Consider the following 21,648-nt stretch of genomic DNA (forward strand, 5'->3'; position numbering starts at 1 on the left):
TGGTCAAGACGGGGTAGGGAGGTATAAACATAGTAGCCAAAAGTGGGTCTAGGGATGGGAGAGTTTTCTAATGCCTTCCCAGGGCCTCAGGAGAGGGGCCCTGAGCCCCTAGTCACATTCTCCTGCAAGCCCGCGAGTGACATTCTAGACTTTCATAGTTTGGAGAAAATGTCACTTCACAGCCTCCAAATCCATCTGCATCGAAGCCCCTGTTCTCTAAGCAGCCCCCTAATCCAAGAAGGCTTTCCCTCATGGGGATAGACTGTATTGCTTGGCAGACAGACCTACTGCTCATGGTAAATTGTTAGTCAATATTATAAATCATTCTGTCTTTGGTTAGTAGGACTGGTTTACCAGAGCCTGATCACTTTTCAGTGATAAAATGAGCAGGCAGACTTTGAGGAGAGGTGGCCATCTGGGGAGACTCTGAGCTTAGTGTTCCCTTCAGCATAATGCCATGCTTTTCTCTCATGGCTCCTTCCTCTTTCTCCCCTCTTACTTCTCTGCCTTGGACTGGACGACTGTCTTTTTCAACCTGAAATCATCCTCCAATACCCCGTTGTGTGAATTAAATCATATTTTCCTACCCACTCCTCTCATGTACTTCCGTGTTTCTGTATTACTCCAGGAGTGTGGCATCGTAAAACTCCTTTGCTGCACTGTGGATTGATTGATTGATTTAGAAGAAGAAGAAGAAGAAGAAGAAGAAGAAGAAGAAGAAGAAGAAGAAGGAGGAGGAGGAGGAGGAGGAGGAGGAGGAGGAGGAGGAGGAGGGTGATGAGGAGGAGGGGGAGGAGGAAGGAGAAGAAGGAGGAGAAGAAGAAGAAGAAGAAGAAGAAGAAGAAGAAGAAGAAGAAGAAGAAGAAGAAGAAGAAGAAGAGCCTAAAAGAGGAGGAGAGAGAAAAGAGGAAAAGATGAAATCAAAAGGGAAGGAAGAAGGTAAATTCCTGCTGTATTGAGGGCAGAGCTTAAGTGTCTCCTCTAAGCTCTTTCTTTATTCATTCAACAAGTGTTTTTTTTTGTTTTTTTTGTTTTTGTTTTTTTTTGTTTTTTAATATTTTTTTAACGTTTATTTATTTTTGAGGCAGAGAGAGGCAGAGCATGAATGGGGGAGGGTCAGAGAGAGAGGGAGACACAGAATCGGAAGCAGGCTCCAGGCTCTGGGCCATCATCAGCCCAGAGCCCGACACGGGGCTCTAACTCACGGACCGCGAGATGGTGACCTGAGCTGAAGTTGGACGCTTAACCGACTGAGCCACCCAGGCGCCCCAACAAGTGTTTTTTTGGATGCCAGGAAGTGCTACATCTGTTTCTAGGTTTTGTTCCCTTGAGTAAAATATAATTTGGAGAGTTGCGGGAGAATGTGAGCCAGTTTCAACCACTCCCAGGCCGTTTAAAATTTTTTTTTTTATTAAAAATTTTTTTAATGTTTACTTTTGAGAGAGAGAAACAGAGAGACAGAGCATGAGCAAGGGAGGGAGGGCAGAGAGAGAGACAGACAGACAGACAGACAGAATCTGAAACAGGCTCCAGACTCTGCACTGTCAACACAGAGCCCAATGCAGGGCTTGAACTCACAAACCGTGATATCATGAGGTGAGCCAAAGTTGGATGCTCAACCAACTGAGCCACCCAAGCACCCCTAAATTTATTTTTTGAAATAAAAAATTAATGTATATCGATTATAAATAAGAAATATAAATACAGAAGTTTATAAAGTAAAAAAGAAGCTCTCATCCTCATTCCCCTTCTCTTCCAATCTCATTCCCCAAGAATAACCCCTAGGACCAGTTTGGTATATATTGTTCCAGGCCTTTTAGGACACATATGTAAGCACATCCAAAAACAGGATCATGCAACATGTACTATCCTATAATGTAACCTCTCCCAGCAGTGTTAGTCTGGCCTGACAGCCAGGCCAAGGGGGCATAAAGGAGTCAGAAAACACTATGTGAGACTACAAGTTAACGTCTACCTCTGTCAGCCTGAGCACATGACTAAGTTGTACATATCCAATGAACCTGGGACTTCCTTGCATGTAAGTGTTCCCTCTGGTGAGTGAGAACTGATTTTAAGATGTTATGAGTCCAGCCCTCTCTCTGGCCTCTCTCAGTATAGCTGCATGATTAATAACCTTTTGTTCCTACCTTAGCACACATAACAGGTGTGTATATTTGATATGTACATACCCTGATGGGTCCTTTGTACTCAAAAAACCCCCACAAAACCCTCTAGAAGGCATGTCAGAATGCCAGGAAGTGAACAGTATGTTTCCATAAGGATAACCTTATATCTTTAAATTTTTTTAAATGTTTATTTATTTTTGAGAGAGAGAGAAAGAGAGAGCACGAGTGGGGGAGGGGCAGAGACAGAGAGATACAGAATCTGAAACAGGCTCCAGGCCTGTCAGCTGTCAGCACAGAGCCTGACATCGGGCTCGAACTTGGGAAGAGTGAGATCATGACCTGAGCCGAAGGGGGATGCTCAACTGACTGAGCCACCGGGGTGCCCAAACCTTGTATCTTTAAAATTATTTTTATAGGGGTACCTGGATAGCTCAGTTGGTTGAGCATCTGACTCTTGATTTCAGCTCAGGTCATGATCCCAGGGTCATGGGATCAATCCCTGCATCAGGCTCATGCTGAACATGGAGCTTGCTTAAGATATTCTCTCTCTCTCTCTGCACCTGGGTGGCTCAGTCAGTTAAGCATCAAACTCTTGATTTCAGCTCAGGTCATGATTTCGTGGTTCCTGACATGGAGCCCCATGTCAGGCTCTGTGTGACAGCATGGAGTCTGCTTGGGATTCTCACTATCCCTCTTTCTCTGTCCCTCCCCTCCATGCACATGTGCTCTCTCTCTCTCTCTCTCAAAATAAATAAATAAACTTAAAAAAAAAAAGATTCTGTCTCTCCCTCTGCCCCTCTCCCCCATTTGTGCTGTCTCTAAAAAATTTAAAAAATAAAATTATTTTTGTAATTATTTGCCAACTTTTTTTAGTATGATTATTCTTGAGACCTATATCATAAGTGTAATTCAGAAACACTAATACAAATGAATTCCATAATTTAAATTCTTTATCAAAAGCCAAACTTGTGGCTTATTTAGCAACAACCAGGATTCCCTGACTTATTACATTCTGGTGTCAATCATTCAATTGAGCACCTGCTCTGTGCCAAGCACTGAACTGGGTGCCAAGGAAACAAAGACGAACAACACATTATCCCCATTTATGATCTAATAGAGTGGTTACTGAACTTTACTGAGAAGCACAGCCAAGCTTACTTTCACTCGTGCAAAGTCTGCTGTGGATCTCAGAGACGCTCTGGGGCAACTGTCCTCTTCTTGTTGGATTAGTGATGCGGGTTGTTTCGATGCTATGGTGCATCAATCTCAGTATACACTTTCACAGTAACTGCAGCAGGGGAAGAGAACGTTGGATAGTCTTAAAACTGAAATGAAACACTGGCCTGAAATTGATAAATGTCATGTCTGTTCACAATCCATTGGCTAGAACTAGTTGTATAGTATGGCTGCCTAATTGTAAGGAGGCTGACAGGTATAATCCTCCAATATGCCTGGAGGGGTAGAAAACCTGGATGGAAAACCCTGGAAAATTCTACCTTATTAATATGTGTGTATACACTTGCTCATAACAAATTTAATTTCTTTTTTTTTTTTAAGTTTTAAAATTTATTTATTTATTTTGAGAGAGACAGAGACAACACTAGTGGGGAGGGGCCGAGAGAGAGGGATACAGAGAATCTCAAGCAAGCTCTGTGCTACCGGCACAGAACCTGATGTTGGGCTTGAACTCATGAAACCATGAGATCATGACCTGAGCCGAAACCCAGTGTTGGACACTTAACTGATGGAGCCACCCAGGCGCCCCGACAAATTTCATTTCTTACTGTGGGTCACAGTAAAAAAAATCTTTGAGAAACTACTTTACTGCTTCCTTCCCTCTGCAGGGTCCTCACCACACCCTGCAATCCAAAGAAGTGCATAGAGTTGCCAAACTTGCATTCAGAGGCCAGTTCTACCACCTCTCTGCTTCTGTGGACTTAGTCGGGTCACCTAACTTCTCTGAGCTTCATTCTCCTCAGAGGTGAAAAAGTATCTGCCTTACAATATTGTGGTAAGGCATAAAAGACATGATATAGTAAATATCTGGGTCTAGGCTTGACTGTGGGTGTTAATTTAGTCAATAGAAATTGTCACCGTTCTGCCAAGCAGAATTCTTACATTTCTCCAGATATAATGTCTGTTGCATAATGCCATGCCTTTGCGCATGTGTGCTTCCTTCTCTGGGTTGATTTTCCTCCTCTCTGCCTGTTAAATGCTTTATCATTCAACACTCATCATGTCCTTCCCCTCAGAACTGTTCCTTAAGGTGAGCAAATAAGCAGATGTGATACAAAGTAGTGGATAATGAGCATGTACCCTGGAGATAACTGGCAGTCATGGTGTGAATCCCAGCTCCACCATTTCACCAGCTATGACAGGCCTGCGACCAGCAAGTTACTTAACATCTTTAAGACTCAGTTTACTCACCTGTGAAGCAGGTTTAATATTAGTACCTACTTTGCAGGACCACCGTGAGGATTAAGAGGGAAAATGCCCCCAAAATGTTAACTTCAATGTCTGGCCCATAAGTGTTCATTACACTCTTCATGACCCCGTCCCTGTATCTGGTACCTGCCTCTGCTAGAACTCCTCTCAAACTGTGCTGTTATTATTCATTTGGTGCCATGCCCTATACTAGACTATGTCTTGCTGAGACTGTCCCAGAGTTCAACAATAATAGCTAGGGTTTTTTTTTTTTTTTGAACACTAATAAAAAATCCTAAGAAATATGCTAAACACTTTACATATATTATGTCAATTAATGTTAATTGGAAAGTATATCAAGGTCCTCCTACCTACTAAGGTTGGCCAGGACCGGACAACACTTTTGCCTCTTTTCTCTCTGCAACATAGGTAACTGCAGGGCTTTACTCATTCATGTCCTGATGCACAGCAGCTACAATGTCCTCTGGTTCCACGTCTCCAGATGATACTTTTAAGGTCCATCTCACTTTGAGTGAGAAGGTCTCTCTTTGCAATGGCTGTTCTTGGTCTGCTTCACTGTGTTTCTTTTGTCATGTTATCATTTCAAGGCATTTGGCTGCCTTATGTCTATAAAAAGACCGTCCTCTGTTGGCTCCATTTCTAATTTGGATGGGTTTTAGTTTTGTTATGAACAAAGCTACAGTTAAGTTCTGGTAAAGCCCACTACCTGGGAGCTCCTGGGAGGCTAAGAAAGAAGGCAGCACAGACCTGGCTGGATTAACCAAAATAATAATTTCTCTCAACCCTTTGTCTTTATTCTCTCCCATAATGCCTCCACCCTCTCTTTTGCCTGCCATTCTCACATCCTTCCTTCTTGATTTGATCAATTTCCCTCCCTTCAGCCTCTCTTTCCCCACTGCTAAGGAATACCCATGGGGTTTCATACACTTAAACAGTTAATGAATAGGGAAATGCAAATCAGAACCACCATGAGATATCACTGCACATACTTTAGGATGGCCCTTCTAAAAAAAGAAACACAAACAGAAAATAACAAGTGTTGCTGAAGAGGTAGAGAAAATGATTCTTGTGCATTGCTGGTGGAAATGTAAGATGGTGATTTCTCAAAAAATTTTTAAGTAGGCTCCATGCCCAGTGTGTGGCTTGAACTCATGACCCTGAGATCAAGAGCCTCATGGGGCACCTGGGTGGCTCAGTCGGTTAAGCGTCCGACTTCAGCTCGGGTCACGAACTCACGGTCCGTGAGTTCGAGCCCCGCGTCTGGCTCTGGGCTGATGGCTCAGAGCCTGGAGCCTGCTTCCGATTCTGTGTCTCCCTCTCTCTCTGCCCCTCCCCTGTTCATGCTCTGTCTCTCTCTGTCTCAAAAATAAACGTTAAAAAAAAAATTAAAAAAAAAAAAGAGCCTCATGCTCTACTCACTGAGCCAGCCAGGTGCCCCGATTCCTCACATCTTAAACATTAGAATTACCATATGGGTTTAATAACCAAAAGAGTGAAAGCAGAGGCTTGAACAGATATTTGTACACGTATGTTCACAGTAACATTGTTCACAATGCGCAAAAGGTGGAAATAAGCCAAGTTGCCATCAATAATGAATAGAAAAACAAAATGTGGTAAGTACATGCAATGGAATATTATTCACCCTTAAAAAGGAAGAGAATTCTGGCACATGCTACAGTACGGTTGAACCTTGAATATATTATACCAAATGAAGTAAGTCAGACACAGAAGAGCAAATATTGTATGACAAGGCACCCCTGTCATATACTTTAAAATATAGATCTTTGGGGCCCTTGGATGGCTCAGTCTGTTATGTATCCAACTCTTGATTTCGGCTCAGGTCATGATCTAATGGTTCATGAGATCGAGCCCTGTGTCTGGCTCTGTGTGGACAGCACAGAGCCTGCTTGGGATACTCTCTGCTCTTCTTTCTCTCCCTCTCCCTCTCCCTCTCCCTCTCCCTCTCCCTCTCCCTCTCTCTCAAAATAAATATATTTTATAAAAATATAAATAAAAAATAAAAAAAAACTCTTAACAAAAAGAGGTTGGAAATATATTCTGGGATTTAGGGAAGATGAAATTGTACATAACTTATATCTGAAACTAAAAAGAGTCAGTGGTGGAGGCAGCTGTGGAAGGTTCAAGGCGGTAGGATAACCAGGCAAGTGTCAGTCTAGAAAAGTCAAAAGCAGAATTTCAAGAAGTAAGAGGTGGTGGAATGGGAACAAGTGGTAGGGGAAACTTGGAAAAGCCAATTGTATTCGGTGAGGCCTTTCGGAACCTTGGAAAAGACTGGAATTAATTGCCGGGGGTTACAATTCATTCGAATACTTGCTAAGAGCTTAATTCCTGCTAGCACAGTGCTAATTGCCGAGGACAGAAGAACAGCATAAGTCTGGACCCAAGAAGCTCACAGAGTGGCAGAGGAAGTGAGAAGTGAATACTTAAGACACAATGTTGAAAGTGCTTTAACAGCGGTGTGCAATAGATACAGAAGTTCTGGAGAGTGGGCGGCCCCATTGGGCAGGATTTGGGTAGGACTGGTAGGACGGTTTGCTGTCCAGGTGCGTGGTGGGTCTCCAAAGATTCCGGGGGGGGGGGGGGGCGATTCCAAGGAGATCCAGTCCTCTGAGGCCATGGGCAGCTTTTAGGTGCTTGCGGGGAGAGGCGGCAAGAGGGGACCCTGGCGCCCGGGGGCGAAAGGACGTTAGCAGTATTTGGGTCCTGTTTGAAAGATGCGAGGTGGAATTTGCAGCCTGAAGCAGGGATGCATAAAGGGAAGGAGAAAAGCGTCTCTAAACTCTCCGCCACTTTCTCACACAGGGCAGAAAAGATCAGGAGGGGGTAAGCGGAGCCCTTTGGGAGGCTGTTCGACCAAAAGCCTGAATTCGCCGGGCTCCGGAAATCTTCTCTTCCCCGGACTGCGCCTCGGCCGGAACTCTAGTGCCCTAGGGTCTGGTTTGGCGCCGGACTGGAAAAGCAGACGGACGCACACGAAGAAAGTGGAGTACCCGGTCGGGAAAAGCGGAGATCCGGGTGGAAGTCACTCGCGCGCTCCGGCGGGGAGGCCAGCAAGCACCGGCAAGCTGTTAGCGCGTCCGGGACGTGGGAGGGCCACACAGCCCCAGCAGGTGAGGCCTGACGGGGCTGCCTCTCCGTGGCACGGTCCCGACCGTTCCCCCCGAATCAGATCCGGAGTTAAAACACAGGGGTCGAGGGTTAGTTTTGCCACTTACTAGCTGTATGACCTCGGTTAATTTATTCTTGGAACCTCCGTTTCCTCGTCTTTGTAATGGGAACAGTTATAGCACCTCTCTCAGGGTTGTTGTGAGGAGTCAATGAAATATACTTAGAACAGTTTCTGGCACATGGTAAACCCTGGGTATATAATCTTTACTAAGACTACTCTCTTTTAGCTCAGTGGGTTCCGTTGCCGTCAGAATTCATCAACTTCGGCATCGGATCATCCATTTGATGGGTTTTACTTTATGTTTATTGGTAAAAATACAAAGCAAAATTTTATAATTAAATTTATGTTATTAGAGAAGTAACAGCACTATTAAGAGTGTGGAAAATAGGGTGAATAATGTTACTCATAATCCCATCCTATATACAGCTTTAAGCCTTTTTTCGCCACCCAAAACTTTTTTGTCTCTGCATTTTTATGCTTGCAATATTTGTATATATGCAGTTTGGATTTCTCCTTATTTGCCACTTAGTAGTGTAGCCTATGGTTGGGGTTCTCGAGAATCTTTTATGATTGTACAAATTCCATTTTGTAGGATTATCATTTGTTTCCCAAATTCCTTAATATATAGAGATAAAATTATTTAAGCACAATCGGTGAGGGAAATTGAAATATTACCTGTGATTCCAGGACCTCAGATCAACTGTTTTTAATTTCCTGGTTCCCTTCTTTTTTTAGTCCATGTGAAAATATACTGTTTGCGTGGTTTTCATTTATTCAGCAAACATCATTGGGCATCAGTTATGTTTAAGCCATGGTCCTTATGATTAAGGAGGTCACACTAGTGAGGTAGACAGATAAAAGTGATATTCTAACATTATGTAAGGGCAAAAGAGGGGTATACACGGATTGTCAGGAGAATATGGAGGAAGAGTAATGTCATTGCCCCCTGGTGGAAGGCAACCAGGAACATGACTATAGTTGAACATGAGCTTATTACTTCTTACAGTGAGAAAAAACACATACCATAGGAAACCGTGTAACATCTAAGTAAGAGAGTGTTAAAAGGGATTTATTATTGGATTTAGGTTTGTGTTAAGTGATTTGGGGGAAAGTAGTCTGGAAGTGGAGGTAATTCTATGACTGGGAATGTGAAGTCTTATCTATCTAGTGTTAGGCTAATGCCATGATTGGTCAACATATACCAGTCATTCAGGGCACCTGGGTGGCTCTCGGTTAAGTGCCCAGACTCTTAACTTTGGCTCAGGTCATAATCTGTTTGTGGGATCGAACCCTGCATCAGGCTTTGCACTGACAGTGAGGAGCCTGCTTGGGATTGTCTCATTTCTTGCTCTCTGCCCTGCCCCCCTCACTCACAGACTCTCTCTTTCTCAAAATAAATAAACTTAAAAAAGGTATGTCAGTCATTCATATTAGCCAAGATAGTAGAATATTTGGTCATTTTTGTGGTTTCAACAGTGGTTTTTTTTTTTTTTTTTTTGTATGTGTTCAGACAGGATTATAGTTGGTCTTTTTAAAAAATTATTATTTTTTTAATTTTAGAGAGACTGTACACAAGCGGGGGAGAGGGGCAGAGGGAGGGAAACTGAGAATCTTAAGCAGACCCCACACTCAACACAGAACCTCACAAGGGGCTTGATCCCATGACCTGAGCCAAAATCAAGAGCTGGACGCTCAGCTGACTGAGCCACCTAGGTGCCCCTACAGTTGGTCTTGATGGAGCTGAGGTTATTGCCCATAGATATGAGTCAATAGATCGGGACTTGGGCACATTTTGGAGGGCCTTGTGTACTATTTTAGGAGTTTGAATTTCTGGGGAGGAATTGCTGACTTATTATAAGGGGAGTGCAGTCAGATTTAGACAAATCCCTTTTGTTGCCTGTCAAAGGATAGATTGGGAGAAGTAGAGGAGATCAGAGTCAAGGAGATGTGTTAGAATTTTGCTACTTAAAGAGTATCCTATGGACCAATGACAAGGGCATCGTTTGGGGGCTTGTTAGAAATACAGAATCTCAGGCCTTATCCTATACCTACTAAATCAGAATCTGCATTTTAAAGTGATTTAAGAAAAAAATTTTAATGCTTATTTTTGAGAGAGAGAGAGAGACAGAGCACAAGTGGGGGAGAGGCAGAGAGAGAGAGAGAGAGACAGAGAGAGACAGAGAGACAGAATCTGAAGCAGGCTCCAGGCTTTTAGCTGTCAGCACAGAGCCTGATGCGGGGCTCAAACTAATGAATCGCAACATCATGACCTGAGCCAAAGTCAAAAGCTGGATGCTTAACCCACTGAGCTACTGAGACGCTCCAATTCATAGGCACTTAAAGTTTGAGAAGCCCTTTGTTGGGAAGTTACAGTAGTCCTGGTAAGAAGCAATAAGACCCTGAACCAAGACACTGGTTGAGAAAGTGGGGAATTGTGGAGGTATTATTTAACATATATTACAAGTCTCCTGCATGCCTGGCACCATCCTGGGAGCTGGAAGTGCCACAGTGAGGATGGTCTCCCTCGCCAGACTGGAAGTGTCTTGATGGAAGAGACTAATGAAGAAATTGCAGTAAACTGTAGTAGGGAAAGTATAAGCCCAGGATGCAGTAAGATTACATCAGAGGGATGCAGGTGCTGGTGAAGTTGAATCGTCAAGGAAGGGTTCTTGGAGGGGTAAGGAATGTTGAAGCTGAGTTCCAAAGGATAAGGTAGCTAGGCAAAATCTGTGGAGGGCATTCCTGGCCTAGGAACAGCAATCAGCCAAAGACTGAAGCCCAGAGAAGGGAGTACTGGTTGGCACTTGGTGGAGCACAGGTGTTTAGCCAGGATTGGAGTAGAGAGTGGGATGTGACTAGAGGTGAGGTTGGGGAGATGAATGGAGGCCAGATGTGGAGTCTTCTAGACCCTGTGGAGAAAGTTGGTCTTTATTCTGAAGACCATGAGGGAGCCCCACATGTGTTTTAATCAGAGAAGATAAATGATCAGTTTTATGTTTTAGGCCCTTCTAGATGCTGAGAGGTGGGATGAGGTAGAGGTGGTGGCAGCAAGCCTGGAGGCAGGGAGCAGAGTGCAGTGTTCTAGAAGAAAGAAAGTGGTGATTCCCCTGATGTGAGGAGTGAGGGAGGAGGGGCACTCTAGAAGATTGACCACTCCTTGGTTGTAGTTAGGGTGGTCTGGGCGCCATTTAGTTGTAGACTACTAGGCAGTTGAAGCAGGTGAGCCAGATTGTTGGATTTTGGCATTTTTGAGGCTTTTTTTTTTCTTTTAAGTTTTTAGTGTTCTGTTTATTTCCTCATTCAGCACCATCTTCTGACTAGTGGATGCATTTTTGTTTTTGTTTTTCCTTTCTCCTGGTCTTTGGGCCAAGATAGGAGAAAGACAAAGAAATTGGCATTGCATCTTTTATTTCCTCTTAGGGGTAGCTGGAGTAAGTAGGAGAGAGAACTGTTTAGCCAAAGTTGTTATTTTACTAGAGCTATAGAACTTGTGTTGCTGATGTTTTTACTAGAAGCAGCAGCATCTAGTGGAAGGACTCAAGGCTAGGGTTCTAGTTCTAGCTTCCATGCTGATTAGCAGTGTGAGCTTAGGCAAATCATTTCACCTGTTGGTGTCTGTTTCCTAGAGAAAGGAAATATCTCCCTGGCTTGTCTTACAGGAGCCTTGTGTGCCTTAAATGAGATAATATATGCCAGGTGGTTTGAAAACCTTACTGGATCAGAGAATGCTCTTGTAGCCTTCATTCCATCTGATCTTCAGAAGAATACCTTATGGTAAGTAGAGGAGGTGTTAACACAGCCTTACCCCTGAGGAAATGGAGGCTTCAAAAGATTAATAGCTTTTCCAGAGGATAAAGAGCTTTATTAGGTTTAGCCGTATGAAATTGCCAATATTCACAATGTTCATAACCTAATAAGTGGGCATGTTTTCTGACTCCACATACAATGTACCCTGTAGTCCCTGTTTGTATAGATGAAGTGCTAAAATGTTGTCAGTTATCCTAGGTCCTGGAGTGAATTAGTTGAGTATTTTATTTTAGGTGTCCATGATTTCTTTAAAAATCCAGCATAAGAGCACCTGGGTGGCTCAGTCAGTTAAGCATCCGACTTTGGCTCAGGTTGTGATCTCAGGTTTGTGAGTTTGAGCTCCACGTCGGGCTTTGTGGTGACAGCTCAGAGCCTGGAGCCTGCTTTGGATTCTGTATCTCCCTGTCTTTCTGCCCCTCCCCCACTCATGCTCTGTCTCTCAAAAAGTAAATAATCTTTAAAAAATTAAAAAAATAAAAATAAAATAAGAATCAGCATAAAAATTTGGTTTAAGGTCAACACAACCTTTTGAAGTACATACTTGAATTATTTTGAGGTAATAATTAACTCCATGAAGGGGGCCTGTGTTTCTCTTCCTCTTCTCATTTTTTCACTAGGCAGGGGGATACTTTCTTTACATACTGTGTAAACAGGCTTATGTTCATAGTAGGCCCTGGGGAAGTGTTTATAGAATTAGAAAATAAGTTCATGAATTTCACAACACGTGTCTTTGTTGAATTTGAAATTGTGATGCAGTCATTGCTACCCTGGTAACTCTTCAATGTCTTTTCCTTTCTAGGTGGAATTGAGCTATTTGCTGAAGCTTCTTTCCTTTGTAGCCCAGGGAGAAATTTACATTTTATCTTACTATGGCTTTGGTTCACAAGTTTCTGAGTAGCGCTTATATTTTCAGAAAATGCCTGAAGCCAAGTGTTTCCTCATGTCCATTTTTGGGTAATCACTTTGCAGACTATTGTTCTAGTAGTCTTCAGAAACCTGTGGCTGCTCCTGGCAAAACGTCCTCTCAAAGGAATACTGAAGGGGATTTGCAAGGACATCACCAGAGAGAAGTTGCTTTGGATATAACCTCTCCAGAGGAAAAGCCGGAAGTTAGTTTTGATAAGGCAATTAAAGATGAAATAAAGAACCACTGTAGGCGTTTGAAGGATGATATTGTGAATTATTGTATCGGCCCTGAAGGACGCCCTCTGCATGAGGTCTTGCTGGAACAAGCCAAGGTTGTCTGGCAATTCCGTGGAAAAGAGGACTTAGATAAGTGGATGGTGACTTCTGATAAGACAATTGGAGGCAGAAGCGAAGTGTTCCTGAAAATGGGCAAGAATAATCAGAGTGCACTGCTGTATGGAACTCTGAGCTCTGAGGCGCCTAAAGATGGGGAAAGTGGCCACAGTGGGTACTGTGCAATGATATCCAGGATTCCAAGGGTAAGTGAAGTCCCAGAGCCTCAGTTTCCCAGTGAACGGGGGTGAATTTCATTGTAGTATGAACTGTAGCAGATAGCTTTTTTTGTTTTTTAAACAAAATACTTTTTTTTTGAAGTTTATTTATTTTGAGAGACTGAGAATACGGGTGGGGGAGGGACAGAGAGAAAGGGAGGGAAAGAGAATCCTATTGCGCCGCTTGAACTCAGGAGCTGTGAGACCATGAACTGAGCCGAAATCGAGTTGGACGCTTAACTGAGTCACTCAGTTGCCCCTACAGATAGCTTTTGTTTGTATGAATGAAAACACCTGGTGGGTCATCTGTGTCAGTGGGGTTAAGTAACTACGGGGCACAGGTGTAAAAAGCAAAAGCATAAGGGGGAAGTGGTTCCTGAGGAGGGGGCACTTGTTTCTGGGCATCACTTTGGGTCAGGGTGGGACATTCTTATGTTTGAGGAGCTCTGAGAAGTCAGACATTTGAACAATGATCTCGGGAGATATGCATCTTCTCTAATAGACCACAGACCCTGTGATGACCAGAGGTTCATTAGGGTGGATGTAGGGTCACCATGTAGTTTTTATTTGGTTTTTTAAGTAAACTTTTTTATTTTAGAAAAGTTTTAGTTTTACTGAAAAATTGTGCAGATAGTACAGAAGACTCCATATGCCCCTCACCCACCTTCTCCAATTGTTGCTATCTTACATTGCTTTCGTACATTTGTCACAATTAGGAAACCAACATTGGTACATTACTATTAACTAATTCCAGACACTATTTGTATTCCAGTAGTTTTTCCACTTGTACTTTTTCTGTCCCAGGATCCCAGCCGGGACACCACATTATATCTAGTTGTCATGTCTCCTTAGGCTCCTCTACCATGTAATAGTTTCTTAGTCTTTCCTTATTTTTCCTGAGGATTTGAGAAATCCTGGTCAGGTAGTTTGTGGAATAATCCTCAATTTGGGATTTTCAGATGTTTTTTCTCCTTGTAAGACTGGGTTTTTGGTTTTTTAGGAAGAATACCACAGAGCTGAAGTACTGTTTTCATCACATCATATCAGGAGTACATGCTAGCAATGTGACTTATCATTGATGTGTTAACCTTGATCCCCTGGTCAGGATAGTGTTTGCCAGATTACTCTGTTGTTACTATTTGTTTTTCTTCTTTCCATACTCTTCTTTGGAAGCAAGTCACTAAGAGCATCCTACATTCAAGGCATGGGAGCAGGGCATGGGGTTAAGTTCTGTCTCCTTAAAGGGATGGTATTTTCATATATTATTGGGTATTCTTCAGAGAAGAAGTTTTGTTTTTCTCCCACTTTATTTAGTCAGCCAGTCATTTTGTATGGACTCATACTTCGGGTTATAATCCAGTGCTATGTTATTTATTTTGTTGCTCAAATTGTTCCAGCTTTGGCCATTGGAAGCTCTTTCAAGTTGGTTTTTGTCCTTTTGACATGCCTCCATTTTTTTGTTTTTTAGAACTTTTTGGCACTATAAGATGCTCTAAGCACATTTTGTATTTTCTCTGTCCCAAACCTAGAACTAGCCATTTCCCAAAAGAGCCCTGATGCCTTTTTTTGGAGAATGGTATTAGAAACCCAGATCTGGGTGCTGAGTATGCTTGTTGCTACTGGGTTGACAGTACTTCAAGGACCTCTCAACGGACACAGCAGGAAATACAGGGATGTATACCAATCGTGGAAACACGTCTGTAACTATTTCTGTACAAGCCAAATAGGAGTTCATACCGTGCTGACTCTAATATAGTACCATGTGGTTCATTTTCAGCTTCTCCCTCTTCTTATCTATAACTTCGTACTGTAATAATGTGAGAAACCTGTCTCCCATTATTTACCATCAACTTACCTGTTAATTCAGCCCCGTGTACATGCAAAACAGTTTCAGAACTTTTAAATTTTTTTAATTAAAAAATTTTTTTAAATTTATTTATTTTTAATGTTTATTTTTGACAGAGAAAGAGAGTGTGAACAGGGGAGGGGCAGAGAGGGAAGGAGACAACAGAATCTGAAGCAGGCTTCAGGCTCTGAGCTGTCAGCACAGAGTCTGATGCAGGGCTCAAAATCATAAACTATGGGATCATGACCTGAGTCAAAATCGGATGCTTAACCAACTGAGCCACCCAGGCGCCCCAGCAGTTTCAGAACTTTTAACCCATAACCCTGTAAGAAACAACTTTACCAACTAGAGTACACTGGGTATATATAGTTTCCTTTGTCTTTAGTTTTACAGTTTACCATCAGAACATTATTTTCTAGAGTTACTTAGGTTAGCTTCTTTGTCTCACAACCAGTCTATGGCTTTTTGCAAATTTGCTGACTGGATGTTGTTTCAGGGCTACCTGGACAGGCTCTCATGCCTGGCCTTGGCCATAGCCTCTGGATGTTTGCTTGGCTATTGTACTCTAAGGAGAAAGGCAAATGTTAGTTACAAGGGTCCCTCTCTCCAGAGAATGATGAGAAAGAAAGGTATGTGTTCTTTCAGAGACAAGTATGCATACAAAGATTTTTTTTTCTTTCTAGTGCCTGAAATCCACAGAATGGATTTGGTCATTCCACAGTAGAAAATAATTCTATGGCTGGATAAACACTGTGGAGTAATGAAAATAGGTGATAAAATTTATTAAGTGTGCCTTGCCAGTCCTCTTGCTACTTTCTGTGTGTGTGTGTATATATATACATATATACATATATAAATACAGATATATACATATATATACATATATATGTATACATATATATGTATACATGTACATATACATATATACATGTATATACATATATCCCTTTAATTCCTCACAACAATCCTGTAAAGTGTGGTCATCCTAATTATACAGATGAGGAAACTGAGGCTTTGGGAGAGTTAACAACTTGTCTAAAGTTACACAGCTAGTAAATAAGATAGTTCATATCTGAGCACTGCTATTCTCGAAATCAGATTACCTTTGAGAATGCTGTAAATAAACAGCATTTTTAAATGTTTAAATGTTTAAAACAGTTTTTAAATTAACACTAAATTCCATTTTCCATGAGAGACAGTATAGGTAGTTATTAAGAATACAGATTTTGGAGGGGCACCTGAGTGGCTCAGTTGGTTGAGTGACTGCAGCTCAGGTCATGATCTCACAATTCGTGAATTCGAGCCCTGCATCGGGCTGTTTGCTGCCTGCTTCAGATTCTGTGTCTTCCTCTCTCACTCTCAAAAATAAATAAACATTAAAAATTTTTTTTCTGGGGCGCCTGGGTGGCTCAGTCGGTTGAGCGTCCGACTTCAGCTCAGGTCACGATCTCGCGGTCCATGAGTTCGAGCCCCGCGTCAGGCTCTGGGCTGATGGCTCAGAGCCTGGAGCCTGCTTCCGATTCTGTGTCTCCCTCTTTCTCTGCCCCTCCCCCATTCATGCTCTGTCTCTCTCTGTCTCAAAAATAAATAAATGTTAAAAAAAAAAAATTTAAAAAAAATTTTTTTTTTTTCTTTTTAAATATAGATTTTGGAATTAAATGGCACTGGATCTACCATTTCCTAGTTGAGTGCTCAGTTTCTTCATTTGTAAGCTGGAACACAATGATAGTATCTATCTCAGAGGGCTGTGAGGGATGAAATTATGCATTCACAGTGCTTACTGTAGGTTTTCAGTGGATGGTAGCTATTGTTATAAAACAGCAATTTTAAAACTTGAGCTCTTTCATAGTTTTCTGATTTATAGGAAGGCAGCTGTCGCTGCCCACTCAGAATCCATTACTTGATAGGACCAGGGGAAAAAAAGGTACATACAGCAATTCATTTCCATTCATTGATACATATGAGTGCCTACCACATATCAACACTGTCCTGGGCCAGTCATGTCCTGAACATTACCTTTGAAACATAAATACGGGGCGCCTGGGGGGTGCATTTGGTTAAGCGTCTAACTCTTGATTTCGGCTCAGGTTAAGAGTTTGAGCCCTGCGTTGGGCTTTGTGCTGACTGTGTGGAACCTACTTGGGATTCTCTCTCTTTCTGCCTGTCCCCCAATTGTGCATGCATACATGCTTTCTATCTCAAAATAAGTGACCATTAAAAAAAAGAGAAACATAAATACTATGTCAGTATTTTATGCTAAAAAAATAATCCCCAGATTTATCTGCCTCCTTATGGTAGAAAGCCAAACTAGGTAGAAAAATGCCAGTGGATCCTTTTGATACTTCAAAAGATGACTAATTTTGCTAGTAGTGGAAAATGAGATGAACTTAATTTTCCTTTCTGCACCTTAGGGCCCTTTTGAGAGAAAGAGGTCTTATGATTGGTCCCAGTTCAACACTCTGTATCTCCGTGTACGTGGAGATGGTCGGCCTTGGATGGTGAATATTAGACAGGACACGGATATAATCCAGAGGAAGGATCAAATGTACAGTTACTTCATGTTCACCCGTGGGGGGCCCTACTGGCAGGAGGTCAAGGTAACAGCATAAGTCTTTATTGTGTATGAAAATGAAGTCTTTTGAAATCATGGCTATCCTGTAGTTTTTTTTTGTTTTTTTTTGTTTTTTTCCTTATTAATCCCTTTTGGAAGGTGTGGAAAGAGAAAGAAGGAAGATGATCTAGGGGTGAGATTTATATAAGTGATTTTTTTCTTTAATTAATATAAATGTTAGTTTCCTAACCAGTAAATATTTCTCATAAGGATATGGCCAGGTCCATGGTAAATCATGGGTACATCTCTGCTCTGTGCCCAAGTAGATGTTTCTTCTTAAGTTTCCACCACATCCCCTCTTCCAGGCAACTCTATTAAGCTAGTATCCCTAGCTTAGGAGAAAGTCTTCTTAGGAGCAATAAATACTTCATATTTTACAATCATCAAAATTTTTATTCATTTTTTGGTAATATAAGGCACTGTTACTTTGTGAGAGTAAGCTTTAAGAAGGTAAAAATGTTCACCCAGAGGAAAAGAGGTAGAAATTAAGGGAATGAATTTCAATTTCCCATTCTTTTCTTCTGTCTACTGAAGGTTTTTAATACATAAACTCCAAAGAAAGTTCCTCTTTTGCTTATACTTAAACCTAAGGGTCATTCTAGATTGCTTTCTCCCTTACCCCACATATAGTCTGTTTAGCACATCCTGTCACCTGTACTGTACCCAGAGTCTGACCATTCTAGCCATCTCTCCCACTCACCCTATTCCAGGCCCTTGGATTTACTACAGCAGCCTCTTCATGGTTTTGCCCCCTAAAATTCACTTTCCACTCAGCTGTCAGAGTGATCTAACACAAAGTGCAGACTACATCAGTCACATGCTTAAAACCCTCCAGTGGCTTCTCAATGCAATTAGAATAAAGCCCAAACTCCTTAACATGGTCTACTGGGCCTATAGTATCAGACCCCTATCTTTATCCTCAGTCTCCCTGCCTACCTTCTTCCTCCATATTGGCCCCTTTTCTGTGTATCACACCCAATAAGCTCACCTCCATCTCAGAGCCTGTGTACTTGATGTTGTATCTGCTTGGTATGCTTTTCACCTGCTTGTTCTTCCTTATCACTCACCTCTCAGCTCAAAAGGCCTCAGAGATGCCTGACCCCTGTAGCTAGAGTTGTATCCTCTAACCCAGTCACTAACACTACCCTGTTTACTTTTTTCATAGAACTTATCACTAAGTAAAATTATTTTGTTCATTCACTTGTCTCTTTATTATCACTTTCTACCCTGTGCCCCTGGAACATAAATTCTGTAAATTTGGAGAGCAGGGACCTTGTCTGTATTGTCTCCCCTGCTGTCTCCCCTGCACCTGAACAGTGCCTAGCATATAGCAGACACTTGATGCATATTTCTGCATTAATATAGTTACATAAGCAAAAAATTACTACATGTGTAACACTTGTATACGAATAGTATATATAACAAGTTATTATTACTTTAAAATGTTTAGTTTTGAGAAAGAGAAAGAACAGGTGAGCAGGAAAGAGGCAGAGAGAGAGGGTGACAGGATCTGAAGCAGGCTCTGTGCTGTTAGCCCAGAGCCCAAATAAGGGGTCAAACCCACGAACCATAAGATCATGACCTGAGCCAAAGTTGGATGCTTAACTGACTGAGCCACACAGGCGCTCCAATATAATGAATTATTAAAACTAGGATTTCATATAGAAAATTTGGAAAATCCCGAAAAGGAAAAAAAAATTAACCACTACCCAAAGGTAAAATACTTTTGGTGTGTACCTTCCAGATCTATTTTTTTTTCTTTCTTTCTTTCTTTCTTTCTTTAATTTATATTAAAGTTAATATAAATAATTTATATTATTTATATATTTAATTTATATTATTTATAAATAATAATTTAATTTAATTTATATTAAAGGTTAGTTAGCATATAGTGCAACAATGATTTCAGGAGTAGATTCCTTAATGCCCCTTACCCATTTAGCCCATCCCACCCCCTCCTACAACTCCTCCAGCAACCCTCTGTTTGTTCTCTATATTCAAGAGTCTCTTATGTTTTGACCCCCTCCCTGTTTTTATATGATTTTTTTTTAATGTTTATATATTTTTGAGAAGAGAGAGACAGAGCATGAGCGGGGGAGGAGAGAGAAAGAGGGAGACACAGAATCTGAAACAGACTCCAGGCTCTGAGCTGGAGCCCCCCGATGCGGGGCTCAAACTCATGGACTGTGAGATCATGACCTGAGCCGAAGTCCGATGCTTAACCGACTGAGCAACCCAGGCACCCCTGTTTTTACATGATTTTTGCTTCCCTTTCCTTGTGTTCATCTGTTAAATTCCTCATATGAGTGAAGTCATATGATATTTGTCTATCTCTGACTAATTTCGCATAATACCCTCTAGTTCCATCCATGTAGTTACAAATGGCAAGATTTCATTCATTTTGATTGCCAAGTAATACTCCATTGTGTGTGTGTGTGTGTGTGTGTGTGTGTGTGTGTGTGTGTGTGTGTAGATACATATACACACACACACGCATGCTCATACACATATATTACTGCTTCTCCTTTATCCATTCACTCATCGATGGACATTTGGGCTCTTTCCATGCTTTGGCTATTGTTGATAGCCAGTGTTTACTGCTGTAAACATTGGGGCGAATGTGCCCCTTCAAATCAGCATATCTGTATCCCTTGGGTAAATACCTAGTGTAATTGCTGGGTCATAGGGTAGTTCTATTTTAATTTTTGAGGAACTTGCATACTGTTTTCCAGAGTGGCTGGACCAGTTTGCATTCCCACCAGCAGTGCAAAAGAGATCCTCTTTCTCTACATCCTCGCCAACATCTGTTGTTGCCTGAGTTGTTAATGTTAGCCATTCTGACAGGTGTGAGGTGGTATCTCATTGTGGTTTTGAGTTGTATTTCCCTGGTGATGAGTGATTTGGGCATTTTTTCATGTGTCGGTTTGCCATCTGGATGTCTTCTGTAGAGAAGTTTGTCTTTTGCCCATTTCTTCACTGGATGATTTGGTTTTTGGTTGTTGAGTTTGATAAGTGCTTTATAGATTTTGGGATACTAACCCTTTTTGATAGGTCATTTGCAAATATCTTCTCCTATTGCCTTGGTTGCCTTTTAGTTTTGCTGATTGTTTCTTTCCCTGTGCAGAAGCTTTTTATCTTGATGAGATCCCAATAGTTCATTTTTGCTTTTGTTTCCCTTGCCTCTGGAGACATATTGAGTATGAAGTTGCTGTGGCCGAGATCCAAGAGGTTTTTCCTTGCTTTCCCCTCTAGGATTTTGATGGTTTCCTGTCTTACATTTAGGTCTTTCATCCATTTTGAGTTTGTTTTTGTGTATGGTGTATGACAGTGGTCCAGGTTCATTTTTCTGCATGTCGCTGTCCAGTTTCCCAGCACCATTTGCTGAACAGACTGTCTATTCCATTGGATATTCTTTCCTGCTTTGTCAAAGATTAGTTGACCATACTTTTGTGGGTCCATTTCTGGGTTCTCTATTCTATTCCATTGATCTGAATGTCTGTTTTTGTGCCAGTATCATACTGTCTTGATGATTACAGCTTTGTAATACGTCTTGAAGTCTGGAATTATGATGCCTCCAGCTTCAGTTTTCTTTTTCAAGACTGCTTTGGCTATTTGGGATCTTTTCTGGTTCCATACAAATTTTAGGATCATTTGTTCTAGCTCTGTGAAGAATGCTGGTATTGTTTTGATAGGTATTGCATTGAATATATAGATTGCTTTGGGTAGTATTGACATTTTAACAATGTTTGTTCTTCCAATCCAGGAGCATGGAATGTTTTTCCATTTTTTTTGTGTGTTCCTCAATTTCTTTCATAGGCTTTCTGTAGTTTTTAGCGTATAGATTTTTCACCTCTTTGGTTAGATTTATTCCTAGGTATTTTATGGTTTTTGGTGCAATTGTAAATGGGATTGATTCCATGATTTTTCTTTCTGTTGCTTCATTATTGGTGTATAGGAATGCAAGTGATTTCTGTGCATTGATTTTATATCCTGCAACTTTGCTGAATTCATGGATCAGTTCCAGCAGTTTTTTGGTGGAATCTTTTGGGTTTTCCAAATAGAGTATCATGTCATCTGTGAAGAGTGAAAGTTTGACCTTCTCCTGGCTGATTTGGATGCATTTTATTTCTTTGTGTTGTCTGATTGCTGAGGCTAAGACTTCCAAT

The 21,648-nt window shown here is 41.5% G+C and overlaps 1 protein-coding gene across 5 annotated transcripts in view; it reads left to right on the forward strand.

Moving 5' to 3' along the window:
* Positions 1-7,536: 7,536 nt before the first annotated feature.
* NDUFAF1 (NADH:ubiquinone oxidoreductase complex assembly factor 1) overlaps positions 7,537-21,648 on the forward strand; it is a 51,566-nt gene continuing 37,454 nt past the window's right edge. For 3 of the 5 annotated variants that reach the window (XM_042942362.1, XM_042942363.1, XM_042942360.1), the window contains exons 1-3: positions 7,537-7,702; positions 12,368-13,013; positions 17,283-17,468. In XM_042942362.1, the coding sequence (XP_042798296.1) occupies positions 12,438-13,013; positions 17,283-17,468 (762 nt within the window). In that variant the 5' untranslated portion in view covers positions 7,537-7,702; positions 12,368-12,437. Of the gene's footprint in view, positions 7,703-11,420; positions 11,536-12,367; positions 13,014-17,282; positions 17,469-21,648 lie in introns of all 5 variants that reach the window. The other 2 variants (XM_042942361.1, XM_042942364.1) reach the window with 2 other exon arrangements.

Source organism: Panthera leo, chromosome B3 (genome assembly GCF_018350215.1).
Source record: "Panthera leo isolate Ple1 chromosome B3, P.leo_Ple1_pat1.1, whole genome shotgun sequence".
Taxonomy (NCBI): domain Eukaryota; kingdom Metazoa; phylum Chordata; class Mammalia; order Carnivora; family Felidae; genus Panthera; species Panthera leo.